This window comes from Leuciscus leuciscus (assembly GCF_965113295.1).
Source record: "Leuciscus leuciscus genome assembly, chromosome: 9".
Classification (NCBI taxonomy): Eukaryota; Metazoa; Chordata; class Actinopteri; order Cypriniformes; family Leuciscidae; genus Leuciscus; species Leuciscus leuciscus.
Window position 1 is genome coordinate 21,502,471 of NC_138733.1, and position 22,119 is coordinate 21,524,589.

Sequence of the window (22,119 nt, forward strand, 5' to 3'; positions counted from 1 at the left end):
TCGACAAAATATGTTGATCCAGGAACATTGGCAAATGCAATTTTACTTGCCATATGCAATTTTAATACAACTTGGCATAATGACACTATTTTCTTTTTTATATGCTTTACAGCAGAACTGAATTCTGTTTGTATTATTGATCATTATTTTCCTGTTTATCACTGTAAAACTGAAACAGTGCTATAAAGGTGACTTGACACGAGAATTTCACAATAGTTCTGCTTCGTTACAGACACTGTAGATATTTTATTTTAAATTATACCACTATTAATTACATTCATCTAAGAAAAAAAAAATCGAATTTGCTTATTAGAAATGCATGCCACATTATTTCCATTTTATGATGAACGTATGTATTTTATATAATATAAGCCATTAGGTGTCGCTGCGCGCGCAGCCTGCAGTGATTCTGAAGACGAACGCCAATCAGAGTCCATCCAGATTCTCAAGTGTCCGATCCATTCTAACACGAGGAGAGGGAGAGAGAAGGGGAGAAGGGTAAAGGACAAGGGACAACACGGAAGAAGCTGGAAACACCGGGAAAGGTTTACATTTTAAAGAGGAATTTGGACGATTGGGGATCTTTGGAAAGGGGAAATCCCGTAAAGGGAAAGTCAAGATCGGCAAGAGCATCAGACATGAATCCGAGGTGAGTTTATGTTAATGCATGTATCGTGTGAGTTACCTGCGGCGCGTTCAGGTGTGCTAAGTGAGCGCGTGCCAACAAACTTACCTGATAGATTACGATAACTGGCGCTCGTGCATGCAGGCGTGTCTGGACAGCAGGAAAACTTATTGTACTTTTTGGTCGGATTTTCTTTTTTAAATACTACTTAGTATGTATCTTAAAATACATATATACAAAATATCTTAAAATGTTTTCATCCCAAAATTTGACAACAAATAAAACAAAACAAAATACAACTTGCCAACCAGAGTGACTACTATCACATAGCCTACTATCACTTTTAGGCTAAACTACGACATATTTCATTCCGTCTGTATAGCTGTTAGAACAAAACTGATCAATATACATGCTTAAAAATAAAGGTTCTTCAAGAGTTCAAGAAGGAACTCTATCCTGATGAAGAACCCCCTTTTTTTTCCCTTTTTTTAACTGTGTATGGTTTTGTATGAGTTATATTGTTTTTTTTGGAGATTAAAAAAAATATTGTTATTGATGTCACATTATGGGTTCTTAAGACCAGTGGTTTCTGGGTTCTTTAAAGCACCAGTACATGGATGGTTGTCTAAACAACAAGAGATTAACATAAAATGTAACTTAATTCAAAACTTTTTTTGTTAAGAGTGTGTGCAATAAACTGCGATCTGCAATAGGCCATGGCATCTATTACACTGACATTAGACCTGCTAATAAAAAGAATAATCTTTCTTGAGCCTTAATTTTCAGAATAAATAATTAGCCAAATAAATGAAGATGACACATCTATTATTGAAGCTCACACAATTTCCAGTGGTGTAGTTATATCATAGGACTACATTTTTTGTCAGTGTGTTGGGTGATGCAGTCCATGCATAATTTCTGCAGCTTTTCTGTCTAAATATCGGGATCAAATAAATGCCTGTGTAAAAGTGTGTGAGTTAAGACTTATGAATTGTGTCACTATAGATAGTATAGTACTGATGCTACAGATACACCAATAAATTAGCTTACAAATAATTAAACTAATCTTAAATTTGTCCACATAATAATTAAAGATTGAATTTTTCAACTTCAGTGTCAAGGGCATCTAATTGTTTGAGATCAAAAAATGTCTTACCATCTAAGTTCCCGTACAAAAAACTACTATAACACTTTATTTTAAGGTGACGTATTTACACGTTACTGCATTGTACTAACTAGTAATAACAGTAAATTATGCATAATTACAAGTAACTAACCCTAAAGCAAACCAAACCTTAACTGTCACTGTTTAGTAGCCTAAGTACATGTTAAATCAATATTACTCCGCCTACTTATTTGAGTAAGTACAATGGAACTACGTCACCTTAAAATAAAGTGTAACCAAAAGTATTAAGGCAGTACTAAGGCACTTTGATATATAGGCTTTACCATGGTACATATTCCTCAAGGTTCTTCCAAAAATACCATGGTACAGCCATACAATATTAATAACATGATGGTACTTTTTGTTGTGCAACTTTATTAATTTAATACAATTTAAATAAGACATACATTTTTATGCAAAAGTTAATCAGTGTATTTGTGAGTAAACATACAGACAGGGGTGTGAAGTTTCAGTATTTATTTTCCTGAATAACATTATCACGAACTCAATACAGAAGTTATGGCCACCAGGCTATCAGTGTTTAAGTAGTTCACAGTCATAATAACAGCTACTCTATAACGTAAAAATATGTTTGAGATACGATAAAACGCCTGTCTCTTTAAGACGAAGCCTCGATGTGTTGAGAAGTTCAAGTTGGGGTCACTCTAAGTTCCTGCCCTCGATTTTACCTTTTAGTTTTATTGTAGACTGACATCACACGAGGCGCTAAAACACTCACACAGCCCAGAAGCCCATTATCATCTCCAGTCGCGTTATTACATCCATGCAAAAATAGCCAAGGAAATTACAAAACATACAAAAAAACCGAGGAAAACTGATGGAGGAGTACGCACTTATTTTTATAGGAGGAGTGAGTGAGAGAGCGCGAGAGAGAGAGAGCGCGAGAGAGAGAGATAGGAGGAGGAGGGACAGAGAGCAAGAGGGAGGGTGAGCAACACGAAATTCATTGCAATTAATAATAAAAAAGAGTTGGCAGTCGTGCTCGGAAAACTGGCATGGTTTTGGGAGGCTGGCAGTTCAAAGTTGAAACGTCAGAAATGACTCCAAAAGACTGTTGAGATGATCATTAAGGGAGACTTAGATCGGATGGCAGAAGAGATCGGGCATCCAGGTAACGTTCAATGCTCTTAACATTTTAACCATAGCCTCTTCATCAACACTTTATTCATAGTTATACACGATATTATTCCGAGCAACTGATTAAACTGTTTAAATTGTCAGCACTTTTGGAGTTAGATGTAAATGTTTAAAAAAATTAAGACCCGATTGTTTGCCTTTCGGTATTTTGTATTGCACATTTTAGTAGGCTTTTATTAACCCCACGATTATTTTCAGCATGCAAATACTTACTTTTTTGGAGAGATCAAAAGTGTTAAAATATTTTGAAACGTTAAAGTTTTCATTTATTGCCTTGAGAAAGCGAACAAGGGACTTTACAAAGTACAAGTTTAATCGCATTATGAATCCAGAAGTGTTGTGATCGGTGATTGGCGGTGTGATCATCTCTCAGCTCATCCTTAATTGAGAATTCATGGTGTTTCACATGCGAGTGATTTGACTTTAAAGAGAATGATTCGATTTTAAAGACAGCTACACTATGTCTTGCTTAAAGTTTAATCTGAACGTAAATGAACAATTTAAATCCTGCATGTTTTGAGAGTCTTAGATTGTTGATGTCACTTAGGCTAGTTTAGATTAGATTCTCTGTTTAGACTGAACAACATTTCGCAGGTTTATTGACTAGCTCTCAGTAATGTATTTTGTTCAATGAAAACTAAAGGATTTAATGGAGTGATATAGCCTAATTTTATACGGAGTCAAACTAATATTTTTTTAAAGACCATACCCTAATCATAGATGTAAAACTAAGAAATAATTGTATGGCATAAGATATTGTTTATAATACTTTTTCACTTTAATTAACATTTAAAAGTGTAACATGCTCTTAGAGAGAATGAGAATATTCATGCTTGCCTAGATTTTTTTTATTTATTTTCAACTTCTCTAATACACTCTATCCAAGATTTTCTTATGGTAGGTAGCCTACTACCGAACATAAAACCGATATAGGCCTAGATTATGTGATATGTGGTTAGAATATTTCCATCTCATCCCTGACCATAGAGGCCACATATAGGGGATGGTGAGCAAATCCTCCCAGTAGTATTTATGAATGAATATCCAGAGCTGCGTGTGCTGATGGAGCGCGCGAGAGAATATGATCGCAATAAGACAAGCTGTGGAGGAAGAGGAATCTGTAACGCATGATATGCTCTTTTCCAAGCTCCTACCTTCAAAATATATGCAAAATGGTCGATAAATCTCAGTTGTTTTGCTGTTTGACTTTAAACCACTTTAAACAGGCACGATCCTAGACAAACACTCGCTTCTTCGTGCCAAGAGGTTTTGCGCAGGTTTTACCTTCCATTCACAAAACGAGCATGTCTTAGGAAACAGTAAAACTTGAAAAATAAGTTATGGCAAACTCTTTTAAAACATTTAAAACTGACATTAATTAAAAACTAATTTAAAACATTTTTTAATTCTCTTTTTATTTCTTGAGCAGTGTTGGCTATCTGAACTTTAATTAGGCTATTTCAAATTATAGGGCCAACATTCTTTAAATTATGCTTGTCATTTTAATGTATATGTATCCGTATATGTTTTTCTGTTTTATGTGCCATTCCTTTTCCTGAAACAACAACAAACAAACAAACAAACAAACAAAATACAGGCCTATGAATATTTATTGTGTTTCTCATGTTTACAACGTCTATACGCCACTTCAGGAATTTTGAAAGATATGCTTTATGACTGATTGACTGTATGTTCCTTAAAGGCACATTAGACTAATTCTACGGGATAAATCTCTAAGGGAGGACGCTTTTGCGGTAAAAAAAAAAAAAGAAAGAAAAAAAGAAAGAAAGATGACAGACCGAGGGCGGAGAGAGAGAGAGAGTGAGAGAGAGGAAGTCTTAAGAACACGAGCAGACCCCTGCCTCGCCCCTAAACCAGCAAAATGACAACAGAGACAAAACACAGGGCTAATGAATACCAAAGCACCTAAAATATGACCCATGCACTGTCTTTAATCCAGTCCATACCATACCAAATATAGCAAATAGACCAAGCTGTCGCATGATGCGCTGCGCACCCAAACAAGTGACATTTTATTGAGCATCGATAGCGTTTGTATTTATATTCAAATTAAATATTCAAATTAACTTTATTTATTCAGTCAAATGTTTTTGAGATTGACGACCCATTTAGGCTAATGTTTTCTAAAGTTTTGAGCAAAACCACTTTTGTTGAGACGTTTTATAAAAAGGCTTATTCATTTAAATGATTCGATTCTCACATGGAATCATATTCACTCAAATGATCTGATGCATAAAAGTGTGTTTTAAAGACGCGTAATGTAAATCCGCAAGGTCATAGGTTTTGATTGAGAGGAAGTAGGCTGAAGTGTTTACGCGTTAAGTTCAAACAGTCGTTTTAAAACACGTCTTTCATCACTTCCCTTTTAATCTTAACACGTTGAAGGTCTGAAAGGATTTTTATTATGTTTGTTGACAACGCTTGCTGTCTGACTGATTTTCGTTCTTTGTATTTCTCATAAAAACATTCAGGTGAAGGTTTAACCACAGCCCTCTTTCGATTTCCCCCCGTTTCTTTCTTTATTGTTTACATTTTTCCTTCTATTTTGTCATCTTCTTGTGCTTAATAAAAGTTGTTATAAAAGCAGCACGTTCAGGACAGTACGGCACGAAGCGTTGTAAATCATGCGCTCATATCTGCTGCTTTGTCAAACTCTCACAGCTAATGGAAAGACCATGAGCCAAAATGGCTATTCACCTTAAAATACACCTGTCAGCGATGAGACGTGTCCGTGGGCAGCAGGGGAGGAGATGAGTTACACAACGTTAGTGCTTTTATTAAGACAGATGCGGCCTGAGAGGAAATTTTGCGGGTAATGTTTGTTTGGTTGAGGCGCTTCATTGTGGTAACTTTGACTGCAACAGGCAATTGATATAATTTCGTCTCTTTGTTTCTGTGCGTTCGTGAAAGTGTATCCTCTTTTATATTGGCCTAATTACAAATTATGCAATTATATAATCGTTTAAAAAACTATAAATGTCGCGCAGTTAGAAATTAAACGGAACACATGATTTATGAATTAGGAAAATTGTATTGAATAACCTGTAACTCGAGTGTTCAGGCTGACATAAAGGAGGAAGGTAGCCTACAGGTGCACTGCAGACCGAAAATAACCAGCTCCGGCATTATTTCCACAAGACGGAAATGTTCAAAAATAATTTAAAACCATGACTTCTGATTTTAAGCGTTGTTGTTTTTCCCTGATGTGCAAATGTTTTTGGGGACCGGGCTAAATGAATTGTTTTGACACAAAAAATTACACAGATAGGCTAATTGTTTTATAAATATATGTTGTCAGTAATTTATTTTTGTATAAATTTTTTTTTTTTTAATTTTTTTTTTTATAGACGAACTTTAATTCTGTCCATGTATGGTTTCTCTGCCTCACTGTGTCTATTTCTATAGTGGAGATACCAGAATGACAAGCGCGTCCTTGTGCGTCTCTACAGTGCGCAGTTGCTCTTTACTTTAAAGAGAGACAGAGATGCAGCTTTTTGTGCATCACGTTTTACTGTTTTAATTTTAATAAATAGGAATAGTGGAAATTTCTAAATAGTGGATATTTCTTAACAGTAGACTATGTAGCTTTTTTGTACAGGCCTACATGTCAACTGTTTAGTTGGGGTTAGCCTGATGAGGTTACCTTAGCAACAGTTTGAGCTCCTTCCCTCAAGATCAGTATGGGACACTGCAAAAAACAGTATGCTACTAATTTCTTAAAACTTTGTTGTAGTTTTACACACATGCACACACACAGGAAGCGTCCTCATAAACCACATTTACGTTGTAATACCCATGTTATTATACAAATTTGTGTCCTCATAAACCATACAAGAACACACAAATATATACATATATATATTAGTTAATTCCTGAATGTTGTTTAAATGGGTTGTAGGAGATGAATAACCAGAAAATTACTGACAGGAATTTCTTTAAAAGCAAACCACTAACAGTCATTGAATAATTCACACATTGTGTATAACACTGATTTTCTGGCGTTGTGGTTGTGGTTGAATTTATAGGGTAGATTGCGTTGCTGGATTTAAGGGCTAATTAAATGGAAGCTTGTGACTACAAACTACAGTATTCATCTAAGAGGATTATTTTATACAATGAAATAAACAATGAGAGGAGGAACTGATGTTGTGATGACTGTATTTATTTAGCTTCTTGTTTCCCATCAGTGAAACCAGCCCCTGAGGGACCCTAAATATCCGTTTTATCTACAGACTATCCTTACCTTAGCAGGGTTTAAACAATAAACATTACACATTTACCAGAAAATATTATGTTTGCGAATTGTTGCATTCAGCTTAGAATTTAAACTTGCCATTGTTGGTTGAATGTTTATGCAGTAACTTGAAGGAACCCTCTGACAAGTGATATTTTAAAAATGGTTTGATTTGTAAGTCACACTTCTATACAGTATACTATAGCAGAGTGTCCTGTCATGAATTTGCTGCATTTTTTGTCCCTGCTGGTTTATGCCTGCTGTTCATCACACTTGCAAAACCTTCAGTCTGACTTTGTTTAAAACTCCACACACCACCTCTGGAATTCTTTATCAGGAAGACAGCAATATGAAAACATGTTTATACTGGCATTTGTCCTCTGTCTTTTTTCTTTCTTTTTTTGTTAACTACTTCACTGTAAGTTTTAAACATGTGGGTTTGTATCTTGATAATGACAAAACCATTGCAGTCTCACTCGGTCAGCTATAGCTCACTTTTATGGAGTTCTTCTAATGCTTGTTGTATTAAAGGAAAAGCTGAATTGTTTGCCCTCAATTCCCTACCTGAAAGTCTACAAAGATATCAAAGAGTAAATGAAGGACCATATTCAGGCTCAAGAAAATGCACACAAGCTTAAGTGTTCTTTTTCGTATCTTTAAGGGCTGCCAGTCAAGTTTTACAAGGTAGTCTAACACGAACAGATGTGTCAGTAATGTGTGTTATGTTTCAAAAGACAGCTATTAAAAAAAAAAGGGAATAGGCAAGGCATATAATAGACATTTATACCACTGTACTCAAATAAGTAAGCAAAATTCTTTTCCAAATAAGTAAGCAAAAAAAATTCTAAATCTGGTAGTTTATATTTGTCTGCAACAAATTTCTAGCTTCTAATTGTTGCATTTCTCTTCTGTTTCAGGTATTGGTCTGAAGTCGATGCTGGATGCCATGGAAGTCCCAAGTCATGCTAGGCACCTCCTCTTGCAATTGAACACACAACGAACCAAAGGCTTCTTATGTGATGTTATCATTGTGGTGCAGAATGCACTATTCCGTGCTCACAAGAACATCCTGGCAGCCAGTAGCCTCTACCTTAAGTCTCTTGTTGTTCATGACAACCTCATCAATCTGGACCATGAAATGGTCAGTCCAGGTGTGTTTCGAGTCATTCTTGACTATATTTACACAGGACGCTTAAGTGAAGGTGACCCCACCTCACCAACTGAGCCAAATATAGGTGCAGTGCTGGCGGCTGCAAGTTACCTGCAACTGCTGGATCTGGTGACTCTATGCAAGAAGAAGCTGAAGAGGAATGGGAAGTACCATTTACGTCCTAACCCTGGGTTTTTACCTTACAAGATAGACCCCAGTGGCATGGGGGGAAGGCGGTTTCGAATATCTCCCCCTGTCATCCACTCAGTAATGAGCACCTCTCGACCTACACCATTAGAGGACCTGCCCTCCCTCCCACTGCCCCCCCATGGCGGAGAGATTTATGCACCAGCTCACACCCAGGGTCCACCACCATACCCCCCAGCAAAGGCATCCCTGTCGCCACAGTCAGGCCTGCGCTTGGCCCCTACTGACAGGAACTGCTCATCTGTCTATGGCCTTGACTTGTCCAAGAAAAGCCCCCAATCCCAGCATCCTTCTGGTCATCCCCACTTGATCTCCTCACTTCACCCAGAGGAGGAGCCTGAGGGGGAGCTAGACCACAGCACCAGCCCCCTGCTCAGTCCTAACGATGGCTCCAGAAAAACGGAGGCAGCCCATCATGCGGGGTCTCTCACCCCACACCCCTTCCCCCTACCCAATCATCCACTTGCACCCCATCTTCCCCACCTGCACCGTCCTCAGGGCCAAGAACCTTACCCCTGCCCTCCCAGCCCAGAACCCATGGAGGACTCCAGAGAACAAGGTCGAGATGGGTCCAGCATCTATCGGTGGGTGAAGAATGAGCCTTCCAACCCAGAGGATGAAGATGAGGAGGATGAGGAGGATGACAGTGGAGGAATGGGTGAGCAGGATAAAGAGAGACACCACCAGCACATGAACCACCATAAGAATAGCGAGGAAAAGATGAACATGAGCGAACGGGGCTATGACAGGGGGACTTGCGATGATGCAGAGGATGAGAATGGGACCGGCAGCGAGGAGACGGGGAGCAGTGAGGGTCGTCCATCTCCATCTGTTCCAGGTGGAAGATATCACATGCCGTACGAGCCAGAAAGTTTCGGGGATAACTTGTACGTGTGCATCCCTTGCGACAAAGGCTTTCCCAGCTCAGAGCAGCTTAATGCCCATGTGGAAACGCATAATGAGGAAGAGCTAAACAATGGGAGTGAGGTGGACAACAACAGCAGCAAACCCATCAATGCCCATGGACCTACAAGCTTGAACAGCACTAGTGGCCTCCACAGCCCTTTCCTAGACAACAAATCGGCACAAAACCTCCATTCCATTGGACTTGGGGAGATCATACGACCATATCGCTGTTCTTCCTGTGACAAGTCTTATAAAGATCCTGCCACCCTGAGGCAGCATGAAAAAACCCACTGGCTTACACGCCCATACCCCTGTAGCATCTGTGGCAAGAAGTTCACCCAACGTGGTACCATGACACGCCACATGCGCAGCCATTTGGGCCTAAAACCCTTTGCTTGTGACGCCTGCGGCATGCGCTTTACTCGGCAGTACCGTCTGACGGAGCACATGCGCATCCACTCCGGAGAGAAGCCCTATGAGTGCCAGGTGTGCGGTGGCAAGTTTGCACAGCAGCGCAACCTCATCAGTCACATGAAGATGCACAGCAGTGGAGGAGCTGGTGGAGGACTGACTCCTGACGGCAAGCTGAAAATGGACTTCTCCGAGGGGATTTATCCCCTGAGCAAGTACGCAGCTGAGCATTTGGGTCTGAAGCAGGAGAAAACCTCAGACCTTTTTGCAGCATCTCAGCACCTGCTGGCTGACGCCAAGGTCATGGAGAGCCTCTACCCGCTGTCAAAGCTGGCTGTGGAACACCTCGGCCTCACTCACAACAAGATGGACATCCTGAACCCGTCTTTGCCGCCCACTTCCCAGCAGCTCTCGGCAGAGTCCCGCACCATTGACCGCTACTCTCCCAGCTAGAGGGGGGAACCACTAACTATACTTTCTAAAGAGACATCACTGTATACCATTCACAGTATTCAACTCTCACCTCATCTTCATTTGAACCTGCACCTCAAAGAGTGGAGGCCGGAATGTGTTGGCCATAAAAATGCACAAAACTGTTTAATTCTGAACGTGCCTTTCTTTGCAGATTTTGCAGTACGTGCATTTCTTAAAATTACTTTTCTAAAAGGAGGAAACTGCTTTATTTATAATCTGTTTTGACCGTTGGACACTCAGACAATGCAGTATTTATAAAAAAAACAACTTCTTTTTTGTTCAATCACCGAGCCAAACAACCAATTGAAAACCAAAAAGAGATTGTTTTTATTTATTTTTATTTTCCTTTTTTTTTTGTATGATGAAAAGCCAAAGAGAAAATGTCAAATGTTACAAAAGAGAGTTGCAATCGTACCCTAAACCTGTGTACTAAGTATTATTGGTGTATATAGAATGAAAAAGCACATATGAACAATATTCAGGGCTTCTGTCCAGAATGGAGAGTAATCTGGACAAAAGAAAAAGCCAAATCTTGGGGATTTTATAGTAATTGGAGGACTTTTTATAGACTATTTTTCGGAGTACTGGATCACCTGTATCTGATTTTCCAGCTTTGTGAATGGCCCAGTTTTTTTTCCATACTAAAGGGAGCAACTAACTGAAGAGTGTTTGTTCCAGGACTTAGGTAAAGTGATCTAAGCTTTTCTCTGCATTGATGTAGTTATCCCCTTCAGCGTGGAATGATAGTTCACAGAGAGTGACATTTAAAAAAAAATTTTTTTACCTTCAGGTGTATGGTCCCGAGCTATTTAGTGTCTTTGTTCCATTTCCTTTCCTCAAATGCCAAGTGCCTTAAGCTTATTGAAAAAGTAGCAAGTACTGCCCTGTGATCTCACAACTGGAATATCTTTGTGCATATTCCGATCATGATATAACAATCTGTGTCCACGTGTTTCGGTCCATCTGGTGCAACAGACTAAGCATGGGTGGTGCCTTTGAAAAGTCCATATGCTTCAGTTGCATTGCAGTCGACCCCTTTGAAAGATTCTCTGCATGACTAGATGTTTAACGGTCACAGCGAAGGCACTTTTGTGTATATAAACAGTGACATTTTGTAAGTGATTGATTCAGCAACACCTTTAAGACCTTTCCTTATGTGAAATGTTTGAGAGGGCCTCCTCACCCCTATTACAGTGCAGTTAATTTCAGGCTAATGTGATGGCTTTAACCCCGTGGTGCCTCACACACACACACACACGTACGTAGAGCCGTTAATGTGACAACCATCTGAACACGAGGAGCAGGGCTCTCTCTCTCTCTATCTGATACTGTGAGCGCAGATAGCAGCAGCTGGTCCACTCAGGGTAAGCCCTGTGAAATCTCAGATTTTCGAAGACTATCCGCGCTTGTCTTTCCCACTAATGTTAGATTTTATGCCAGTTGACCGGCCCTGTGATCTGATCATACACCCTAATCCCCCAGCTACCGCACTAACATATCATAAGCTACACTTACAACAATCAATCCTTAATTTCTTTCAAGCAACATAAAACACAGTAGCCTTTTAGGGTTGCTTCCTTTATGTCTTACAATTCATCTGCTTTGATTCTAAATAAATTGTTTTACCGTAGATGTAAATGCTCTAATAAGATACGGCACCTGCTGTTTTTTATTCCAAAGACCATATTGACATTTTTGTCTTTTCCTCTGCCAGACCTTAAGTGAAAATTTTCGTTAACCACTAGTTACAATTACAACCTCAGTTGGTGAATGTGAAAACTTAAACCACAAATGCACTGTGAAAGAACTAGTGAATCTTAAAGCTTTAGAGCTTAGTGAATATTGAACATGTAATTTGGGACAAATTACCTGGGCTTTACTCTGTAGAATGTCAGCTATACAAAGTGTTTCTGTTTTCTTTTTTTATATTTTGGTCAGATTGAACTCTCTTAATCAAAGCGAAATGACATTGGTGCTTACCTCAGGACTGAGCCTATCAAAGGGTTGGTGACACAATGCTTTAGCAATAGTTTAACATAAAAACACAAACATATTTGCTGTCTGTGTCTTATACATTATAATTCAAGCACACTTTCTGAAGGGATCTTATTGTTTTTTAAACATGTGGTTATTTCAAAATGCAATTTTTTTTCTTATTCCCCCCTTGAAATGATTATTTGATTTTTGTTTTCTGATTAGCCTATGCAACTGTCTACTATTTTTACATTACAGAATACTGTAGTTACACAATGAAACGGTAAATGACTTAATTACCATAAAAGGCAAATTTGTAAATTAAAAATGATTTCTTGATAAGAATTCTGTATGTTTCTCTGTACACTTGAAGGTACTTAGAGTTATTAAGCACAGTTTGAAACTCACACATGCACTAAAAGAAATGCCAGACAGCAAGTCCGATTACTGTTAACGTTATGCTGTATAAGAAATGTTGTGTGTTTATCAATAATTCGCCGCAATGATAAACACTTGGCCGGGTTGGTAAGGAGGGAAGCATAGTTTCTGAAGTTGATTGACCAATTTGTTCTGGGCGGGCCTGCAGAAACTTTAGCTGACCTTTTTGCCGAGAGGCAGGATTAGACTCCCAGTGAGGTTTTGTATACATGTACTATTAAACCACACGCATGAAACCAGCTTGTTTGGGGCGAGACAGATGCTGAAATTTCCCAACACTCTTAAGTGGACAGCCGAGATCCAGAAATTCCTCTCAACTTAATTTTGCAAAACACATGAAAACAGTCTGGGCACAGAGGTTTGTTTGTATCCAAACGAAACCCAGAGCGTAAACGGAATACAAATCTTCTGACTCGAGGCATAGAACAATATTACAGCTATCATAACAGTTAAAACTTTGACCGCAGACATATTAATACTCGCTGAGGAGATGTGGCAGTCCGTTTGAAGTGGATTTCAGTGGTGGGAAAATAAATCTCACACTCCCCTTCTCCACCATTCATTAGCTCGCTCTCATCGAAAATCTATCGCTCTCTCTTTCCTGCTCCCCGACAGACAAAACAAGAGAAAAAAAGAAAGAAATTTTCCACTTCGGTTCCAAAAGCATAGAGAAAAGAAAACGAAATATTAAGTGCCTCTGCATTCACTGACGGCTCTGGGAATGTAGAGGTGTGTGAGTCGGGGTCAGGGGGCAGGTGAGATGTTTGGTTGTGTTTTTTACGCTCCAGCAATCTGAACCTACTAAAAGTGCTTCTGTTAATGGAACGGTTACAAAGGAGTAAAGTTGAGCTGGGGAAGTGAACTTTTGACTCTGTAGTAGCAGTGAGCAGGATGTTTGGTGTGGTTCTGCTCAAAAGCAGATAGGCAGATGATAATAGAGAGGGACAGAGAAAGCAAAAGACGGTGAGAGAGAACAGAGCAGGACTACAGACATTGTCTATCTATGGAAAAGCAGACTGAAAACCTCCATCCTTGATTTGTGCTCCTCAAAGATGTTTCTTAAAGGGATTCGATACCAGTTTACCCAAATTTACAGCATTTGTGGCGTTGTGCTGATTACAAAAATGTATTTAGACTTGTCGTCCCTACTTTAAAAGAGTCTGGGTTACAGCGAGGCACTTATAATGGAACCGAATGGGGCCAATCCGTAAACATTAAAATGATTCACTGTTTCAAAAGTATAACCCAAAAGACAATGGGTGTTTTAACATGATTTTAATGTGAAAAAAATTGCTTGCCAACTTTGTCCGTAGGATGTTATATCTAGTATTAAAACTTTGTGGCCATGACAGCATAACACACCCTAGGACTGTAAAAAATGATCAGATAATACACAAGTTTTAACAGAAGAAGTGCTTTTATAAAATCAAGTTTAAAAGCACTTCAGAAAGTTTCCCATTTACTTCTACTGCAAGTGCCGTATTGAATCACCATAACCTTATTTTTTAAAAGAAAGGGGACAAATTAAGATGGTTAATCCAAAAATGCTGTTGATTTAGCCTGACTTGTATTGAACCTCGAATAATCATTTGATAATCTTCTCTTCCTTTCGGTTTTTGGTGGTGTTTGGCATCTCTGAGTCATTAACCCTCTGTTCACCCAGCTTGTCCTCATCACGGGCTCTGCGAAGAGAAACAAAACTTGAGATATGGAGTAAAAAATGTGGAACAATACACTCTGAGTCTGACCATGCTTCATAAATGTGTCCAAAGGAAATATTCCTCTCAGTTTCAGGAAACCCCACTCAGTGAGAGCTGAAAACCAAAGCTGCTCATAAAGTATAGAAGGAACCAATATACTCTTTGAATGTTTAAATAGCAAAATCTAAAGTTTTTTTAGTTAGTTAGAAGTTTCTATTGTAGGTTCATCACAAGAATGATTAAATGCATAATTGTCAGTTTTGTGCATATCCTCTCAGAGAGATAATCTTCACAGGTTCAAAGCATTGAGATTCTTAGAAATTCTTATCAATGAACTAGCCTTGCTCACTTCCTTCATATAGCTGGTACTTTTGTCAGTTTTCACCCATCTAGATTTAACATAAATTGTTGATCTTGACTCATATACAGCAGTCTGCAGTGAGTCATGTGGAATCTTCCATGATTGTGGGATGTCTTGGTGTCGGTGGTGTGGCCCACAATGCACCTGTCCATCTGTCTGTTTCATTGTCTCATTGTTTAGAAGAAGGAAAATAGTTCAATAGGGAGTGAGGGTGCTTTGACACATTCATCTGTTTTACATCATCATTTTTGTGGCTTCATATTTGAATCATGACTTCGATCACTCGTCTTTCTCAGTGGTCTTCTCGTTCGCACCACTCCTTCTTCTTCCTCCCACTCAGTCTCCTCCCTTCATTCTCTATACACGTTTCCCAAAATGACCTCGATCCGTCGTTCTCCCTCTCCTATAGCCTGACCCACGATGCTCAGCTCTTGCCCACACCTCTGATGAAGAGGCGCCCAACTGTTTTTCATGCTGAAGAAGACAGTTGTCTAAATGTTTATGTGAATAACTTCTCTTTAAGCCCCGATCGAGTTCCCAAGTGAACTTAAAGGCATGTGTTAATATCCTCCACTAGGCAACGTAAACGATGTAAACCTTATACGGGGTTATTGTCTCTGACTAAATAACTATAAATATATCCCAGAGACGCAGATTAAAGAGGAAGTTTGTGATTAAGGAAACTTGACCATATAAAAGGGAAATGAACTTACTAATGCTGCCCGCACTTGCCAGTAAGGCCAACATGTTTAGGGTTGCACAATTTTGAATGGGTCACACAGATGTTCTTGCCTCCCACTGAATCTGTGGAAATATTAAAATGACATGCTTTTTAAAAAAAGAAAGGTTCTTCAATTATTTTTATAGTTCAATTTAAATGGGTCAATGACGTGATTTTTTGGGGGGGGGGGGGATCTATTGATATTGAAGAATATATAAAAAAACAATGACAGACACATTTCTGACAAGGACTTGAATGCTGTTCAATTAATTTTGTGCTCACAAATGTATTCTACGTGTAAGGAAAATATTTGATTAGCCTACTTTTTTACTTGATAGATACACCCATTTTATATTTTTAGATTTGTCAAATATTTTTTCTTTTCATTTTCCAAGTCTACATTATTTCTCATTGATCCATATACCTAAAGAACCCATTTTTGGTGAAATGGTTCTTTATGTTGGTTCTTTCAGGCATTTTTCATAAGGCAAGCGCAAAGTTCATTGCGAGTCATTTTCTGTCAGTCCTTTGGGACTGATTTTACAAAACAAATCTGTCTTGTGTTCTTGACCTTGTAATGGGCCACTAAACAGCAAGCAGAGAAACATTTCTGAGAGTGTTAAGTTACGTTTTAGTTGTTTTCTCAGAGTGGCACTGAGGCATAAAAGTGATGGCGGATCACATTTCTATTGCAAAGCTTATGCGCGGACTATCACGATACTTTCACCAGGCCCTAAAATTATCACCTCATCTCAGTGTGACAGGAACAGGCTGTCTTTGTGCTGGCAGTGAGGTACCGCAGCTACCAGTGTCTCCTTCTGCATGTTTAGATTGGAACGCAGGCACAGCCGAAACTCTGGAAGCGGAGACCCGAATCAGTGAAAGTCCAGGACACACAATCCTGAGCTCTGTTTGTATTTATCATCCTTGATTAGACATGCTTAAAAATTCTGTACAGCCTAACCAAACATGTAAACAACAGAAAGCGTCAGCAAAACGACTGCCTGATAGGACCGTGCCGCTGTAATCATGCATGACCACACACACTTGCAGCTGGATGGCAGACAGCCCTGTCACTGCTCTCTGTTCCAGATTAGGTCAGATTTAATTAGGCTGCCCTGCTCCTTTTGGAGTGTCGCTTCGAGTTGAAAAAGCCATAAGTAAAACACAGCCAGTGTTACTGACGAGACACAGCAAGAAAGAGACAATCTCTGAGATGGCTACAAGGTTTACACACACACATACAGCGGCTTGTAAGTAGTGTGATGAGGGAAAATAAGTGGGGTGAAGTTGTGATAAAGGGCAGAAAAAAGGGCTAGTACATTAACCAGACACCAACCAAAGACCTTAAACAATTGTAGGCATTTAGAAGTACAAAAAAAAAGTGTGAACAGTGAAAAAGAGGAAAAGGCACAAACTCAACTCAACCACCCAGCTCACTGTGAATGTTCCCATTACTCTCCAGCCAAGTAATACACCAGCATGTCTGTTTTGATATCACTGATCACCATTACTTCTTGTTCTGAACTTGTTTCAAATATAACACAATTTAATATGCCACTTTCAAGTGCTTTTTTTGCAAGATTTACTTGACCAAAAAAAGGCAATAAAAACACATTTGAGCAGTATTTTTGTAAATTGCGTTGTCGATAGTTTTCTTTTTTCCTTATCCTTTTTTTTCTTCCCCTCCAACAAAATGCTTTTACTGAAATGAATGTATTTATTGCATGTCAAATGTTTTATAAGATTTTTTGTATAAAATTAATTTGTGGGGTATTAAAATTGTGTTATTTAGTTCCAAAATCTTAATGAATGACTTTGATTGGGCTTTTAATTGCTTTAAAAGCCATTGTGAAAATGTCATTTTTTTTCCATTTATTATCTGAATCAACTTGGCAATAAAATAACTTTCACTGAATGTTCAAAGATTTGTTTGTTTTTCATATCTATCTATCTATCTATCTATCTATCTATCTATCTATCTATCTATCTATCTATCTATCTATCTATCTATCTATCTATCTATCTATCTATCTATCTATCTATCTATCTATCTATCTATCTATCTATCTAATCTATCTATCTGGTTCACATTTCGGCACTCCACACACTATAAGTAATGTTTATTTTAAAAGGAAAATTGTAACTGAGACATGAATTTACATTTGATTTTGCATCCTCATTTCAGAACACCACTGCACAGCACTGATATAGATTGATATATACTGTTTAATTTAATAATATATTATTAACCAAACTACAGTTCTCTTAATGTTCATTTGGGTCATCAGGCTGTGCTTGTATTGGAGATGAATGATTAAAGCTGAGCGTGAAGGCGGGTCAGATACTCCCATCTGGACTTGAGTGCAGCTAACCAGCTGAGTTTAGTTCAGAAGAAAGACAGGAGAAATTCTGAATGAATCTCATAACTTACAAAAGATCCACATTCTTCATAGCGATTACTATGTCAGCTGGAGTTCATGCAGAATCCCTCCCAGAGCACATCTGAAAACACCTTGAAACCAACAACCTCTTAATCGCACAGACAAACACTTGATCATCTCTCGATTAACATTTCGACAGCGCTGGAGAAAATATTTCCTGGAAATATCAGCAACATAATCACATCCAGCACTCTGCCACGTGTGGCTTATTGAGATGCGGGGGGAAAAAAATAACAGAGTCCAATTTTGAGATCTGTAATGAAGTCACAAAAAGTTTATAAAAACAAGTAGGGGCAGACAGGAGGAGAGGTTCCAGGAGTTTCAACGGAATAAATGTAACTCTTCAGAACTGTGAACTGGGACTCCATCTGTTACAAGTCTGCAGCCAAGACCCTGAACTTTAAGGGCTTCGACGTGTTAAGGCAAATTACAGCAAGCCCTGCGTTTTACTCTGTACACTGATGAATTCAATCTGCATATTTTGAAGACCTCGTCACCTTTGAAACAGGCTGATATCATTTATGTGACTGGCGAAATGGTGACGCTTACATTTACATTAAACACAGATACGTTTCTGATTTTAGTCAGCAGTTTATCTATCATTTCATTTTTTTAAATATTATATTACTCAAACACACAGTTTCCATTTTTATGGGGACTTTACATAGACATAATGGTTTTTATACTGTACAAACTGTATATTCTATTCCCCTACACTAAACATACCGTCATAGAAAACTTTCTGCGTTTTTACATTTTCAAAAAGCATCACTTACTATGATTTATAAGCTGTTTTCCACATGGGAACCAAAAAATGTCCCCACAAGGATTTCAGATATTGGATAAGAGGATCTTGGTTTCCCACATTCTTTACTCATTTTTAACAAGGAGTGACGAGAGTGTGCAGCTCTGATAAAATGCTGATAGTGCCACTCCGAGTGCCCATGCAGGCTGGATTCTTTGGCATAATGCCCTTGCCTCCTGCCGCTGGGTGTCATCGCAGCTCAAATGCCAGAGGTCTGAAGTATCTGGTGTCGTGTGTAATGAGTGGTGCCCCGTGCCCACGTCAGATAATGTCATAGGGCGCAGAGTTCTGGCATGTTTACATCAACATACAAAGTCTGAACATAGCAGTGCACCAACACACAGTAAACAAACCCTAACGGCAGATTCACATGCCTGCAAAAAAAGAGAATCATAGATGAGCTCAACATTCATAATGCATGTCGACAATGGTTTCATCTAAAACTGTCCATTTTGGAAGAAAACAAACATTTATATTTTCAATTAAAAACACATCTGCAGTCTTTGTTTTCTCTCTTATTCCATTGGAGGAAATGTCCAGGGACTTGTGTGGCGGATGAGGGTAAAGGGCACAGGGGCGTATTGTGCTGATGGAATCACATCTCACACAGCAAGAACCTGGGCTGAATAAACTCTGCCAACACAGCATGCTTCACAAAACAGCTGAAAGATGCTGGCAGACAGAGACAGGGTGTGTACATCACACAAACACACTCTGAAACTCTCCTTCAGAAAATGTTGACCGTCAGCCTCAGGAGCTCAAAATTAATATCACTTGATCGCTTATATTTTAAATCATTTTGTTATGATTTTATTTTTATATGATATTTGCTTTTTTTTTTGTAACCGATCCATTAAAGATTAAACTTTGAGACTAAATAAAGTTGATCAATTTAATACAATAAAATAAAATAGAGGGCAGTTTAGCAGAAAATTGAATATGGGGCAAAAAACTAAACCTGCCCAATCTGACCCTGCATTGCTAAAGTAGACTTAAAGTGTTTCTTGTTATGCATTATACATGTGTATGCACTCTGCCCTTACTTGCTCTGAATTAAAATGGAAAAAAAGTGAAATTTGAAGGTGAAATATGGCATTTAACCTCACTCTCATTTTTGGTCCATCCAGCACACACATTAATATACAAATGTAAAACGAGAAAAATCTTGATCTGTAGACGTATCATTTTCAGCTTCAAAAATTCTCTCTGCCCAATCCTTTTCTCACTATTTCCCCCGCATGAGGTGGGAAATTCAGCTCTCCATGTTCGAAAAAAAGGCAACTCTCTGATTGTAATGAATAAGAAGTGCTTTCTACCGCAGACGTTCTCTTAGCCAAGCTGTCACCGAGGGATCGAGGATGAGAATGAGAGGTAATATAAAGTAGGTAGTGGTCTCGGTCTGTTTGAAGTGTGAACATATCCTTAAAGGGTCATCATTAGGTCATCATTAAGGGTGTTTTCACACTTCAAACAGACCGAGACTGCTACCTACTCCCTTAATGAAGACCTAATGATGACATTTTAGGGTGAACTATCCCTTTAAGGGTGTGTTCACACTTGGCATGTTTTTTAGTTTTTTTGCTCTGTTAGTGCGGTTCATTTAGATAAGTGTGAATGCTGCCATCTCAACCCTGGTGCGCAACAAACAAGCGGGCAGAGACCGCTGAAAAGATGGGTCTCGGTCGCTTCCATTTACAATATCATACAATATAATATCATATCAATATCAGTCATACAATATGAATGCAACACAGACCAAAGACATGTAACCAAAAACTGGACAAAATGCGACCCTAAAAAAAGGACAGAATGCTTGAGCATAGCTGTTTTTCTAGTCATAGTCACGGTTCAGAATCTCTATGCCTTTAGGTTCTGTATCTTTAGGTTCCGTGTTAAAATGCCAATGCTAAGTGGACCAGGCCTAATTTTATTTTATTTATTTTTTGGCCCGGAGAGACCAAGAGAACCGACATACAAGCTGTGTGGAAGGCGGAAGCGCACAGTTGCCGTGATGAACAATATCGTTCGTAATTCTCCATCTGAGGCAATAATAGCAGGTAAAAGCTAACAAAACTAACAAAATGAATGAAGAAAATGGCATGTATTTAAGTTGAGGTGTTTTGACTTATTTATTTGTAAATGTATGCTTTTTTCATATTTCATTTGACATTTGAGTAAACAGCACCGATTATTCTATAGATTAGCCTATACTTTTTTTCCACACAGAATGCGCTTTTGCTTTTAAAAACGCGAGATGCAGGGTAGTGGAATAAAAAAACAAAAGGCATGCAAAAATGCATTCTGTATTAACGGCCCCTTATGTTGTTGACTGCATAAAAGCCGTTGGCTTTCTTAAGTAATCATAGCATCTTTAGCAGGCATGTACAACAAAACGGCAGTATGCTTGCAACTTTCATGGCCTAATGTAAATTGGGAGACTACATTGAATATTTGAACTTAAAAACATAGGACCATTTTTACTAAAGAAGGTAAAAAGGTGATTATACAATGTTTATAACTTACAAAAACAGACTCAAACACTTTCCCATTAGGCTAGACATTCATATGTAGATTTGAACATGAAATCTTGATGTTGATCAATATAAATGCATAAACTACTCAAATAAAAAGTCTAGGATCTAAATAAGCATAACCTAGGCATTAGGCTAATCATATGTGCCACACACAGCAACATGTGTGCAATCTATGCTTTTTATTAGAGTAAAGGGTGGGTGTGTGTATGTGTGTGTGAGTGTGTGTGTGTGTGTGAACGTGTGAGGGTGTAAACTTTCAGTGCCACTTCCTGTCTTATGATTGACACACATCTGTGGGTACCTACCCAAACAGAACCACCCATCCTGTGACATTACCAGAGGAGTTGTGTCAAAACAAGTGAGAGAGATCAGCGTTTTTTAACACTCACACGAAAACTTACGAAAACACCTTCACGCTGATATGCAAACACATTTACCTGTATTTGTTTTTACACAGAATTAAAGTTTCAAAAAGAGACTGTAGAAGAGAGAGAATAGTGAAATAGGTAATGCTGTAGCACTGAGATGGTGAAAAAGAGAATTATGATGAAGCGCCTGAGGTCTAAGCTCAATGTAGATTGTACAAGTCCAGACTGTGGAGTACTAAGGGGCCTGAGGCCAGTAAACACAGGGGAGCCCCTGCTTCAGAGTACAGAGCACACACACACACACACACACACACACACACACACACACACACACACACACACACACACACACACACACACACACACACACACACACACACACACACACACACACACACACACACACACACACACACACACACA

General features: G+C 38.7%; 1 protein-coding gene across 2 annotated transcripts; it reads left to right on the forward strand.

The window, feature by feature from the left end:
• The first annotated feature begins 441 nt into the window (after window positions 1-441).
• On the forward strand, window positions 442-17,463 carry hic1 (hypermethylated in cancer 1). Of its 2 annotated transcripts, none has more exons than XM_082178936.1 (2): window positions 442-649; window positions 8,121-17,463. In XM_082178936.1, the coding sequence occupies exon 2, from the start codon at window positions 8,138-8,140 to the stop codon at window positions 10,328-10,330; it is 2,193 nt and encodes a 730-aa protein (XP_082035062.1). In that variant the 5' UTR covers window positions 442-649; window positions 8,121-8,137; the 3' UTR covers window positions 10,331-17,463. The 2 variants fall into 2 exon arrangements, with proteins under 2 accessions (XP_082035062.1, XP_082035061.1); XM_082178935.1 differs by lacking the exon at window positions 442-649 and adding an exon at window positions 1,010-2,922.
• The last annotated feature ends 4,656 nt before the right edge of the window (window positions 17,464-22,119 follow it).

Bases quoted from the DNA above. Each gene is read 5' to 3' on its own strand.
- hic1 (XM_082178935.1), top strand. From the start codon at position 2,871: ATGATCATTAAGGGAGACTTAGATCGGATGGCAGAAGAGATCGGGCAT. The intron at 2,923-8,120 runs GTAACGTTCAAT...CTTCTGTTTCAG, and splicing joins AGAAGAGATCGGGCATCCAG to GTATTGGTCTGAAGTCGATG.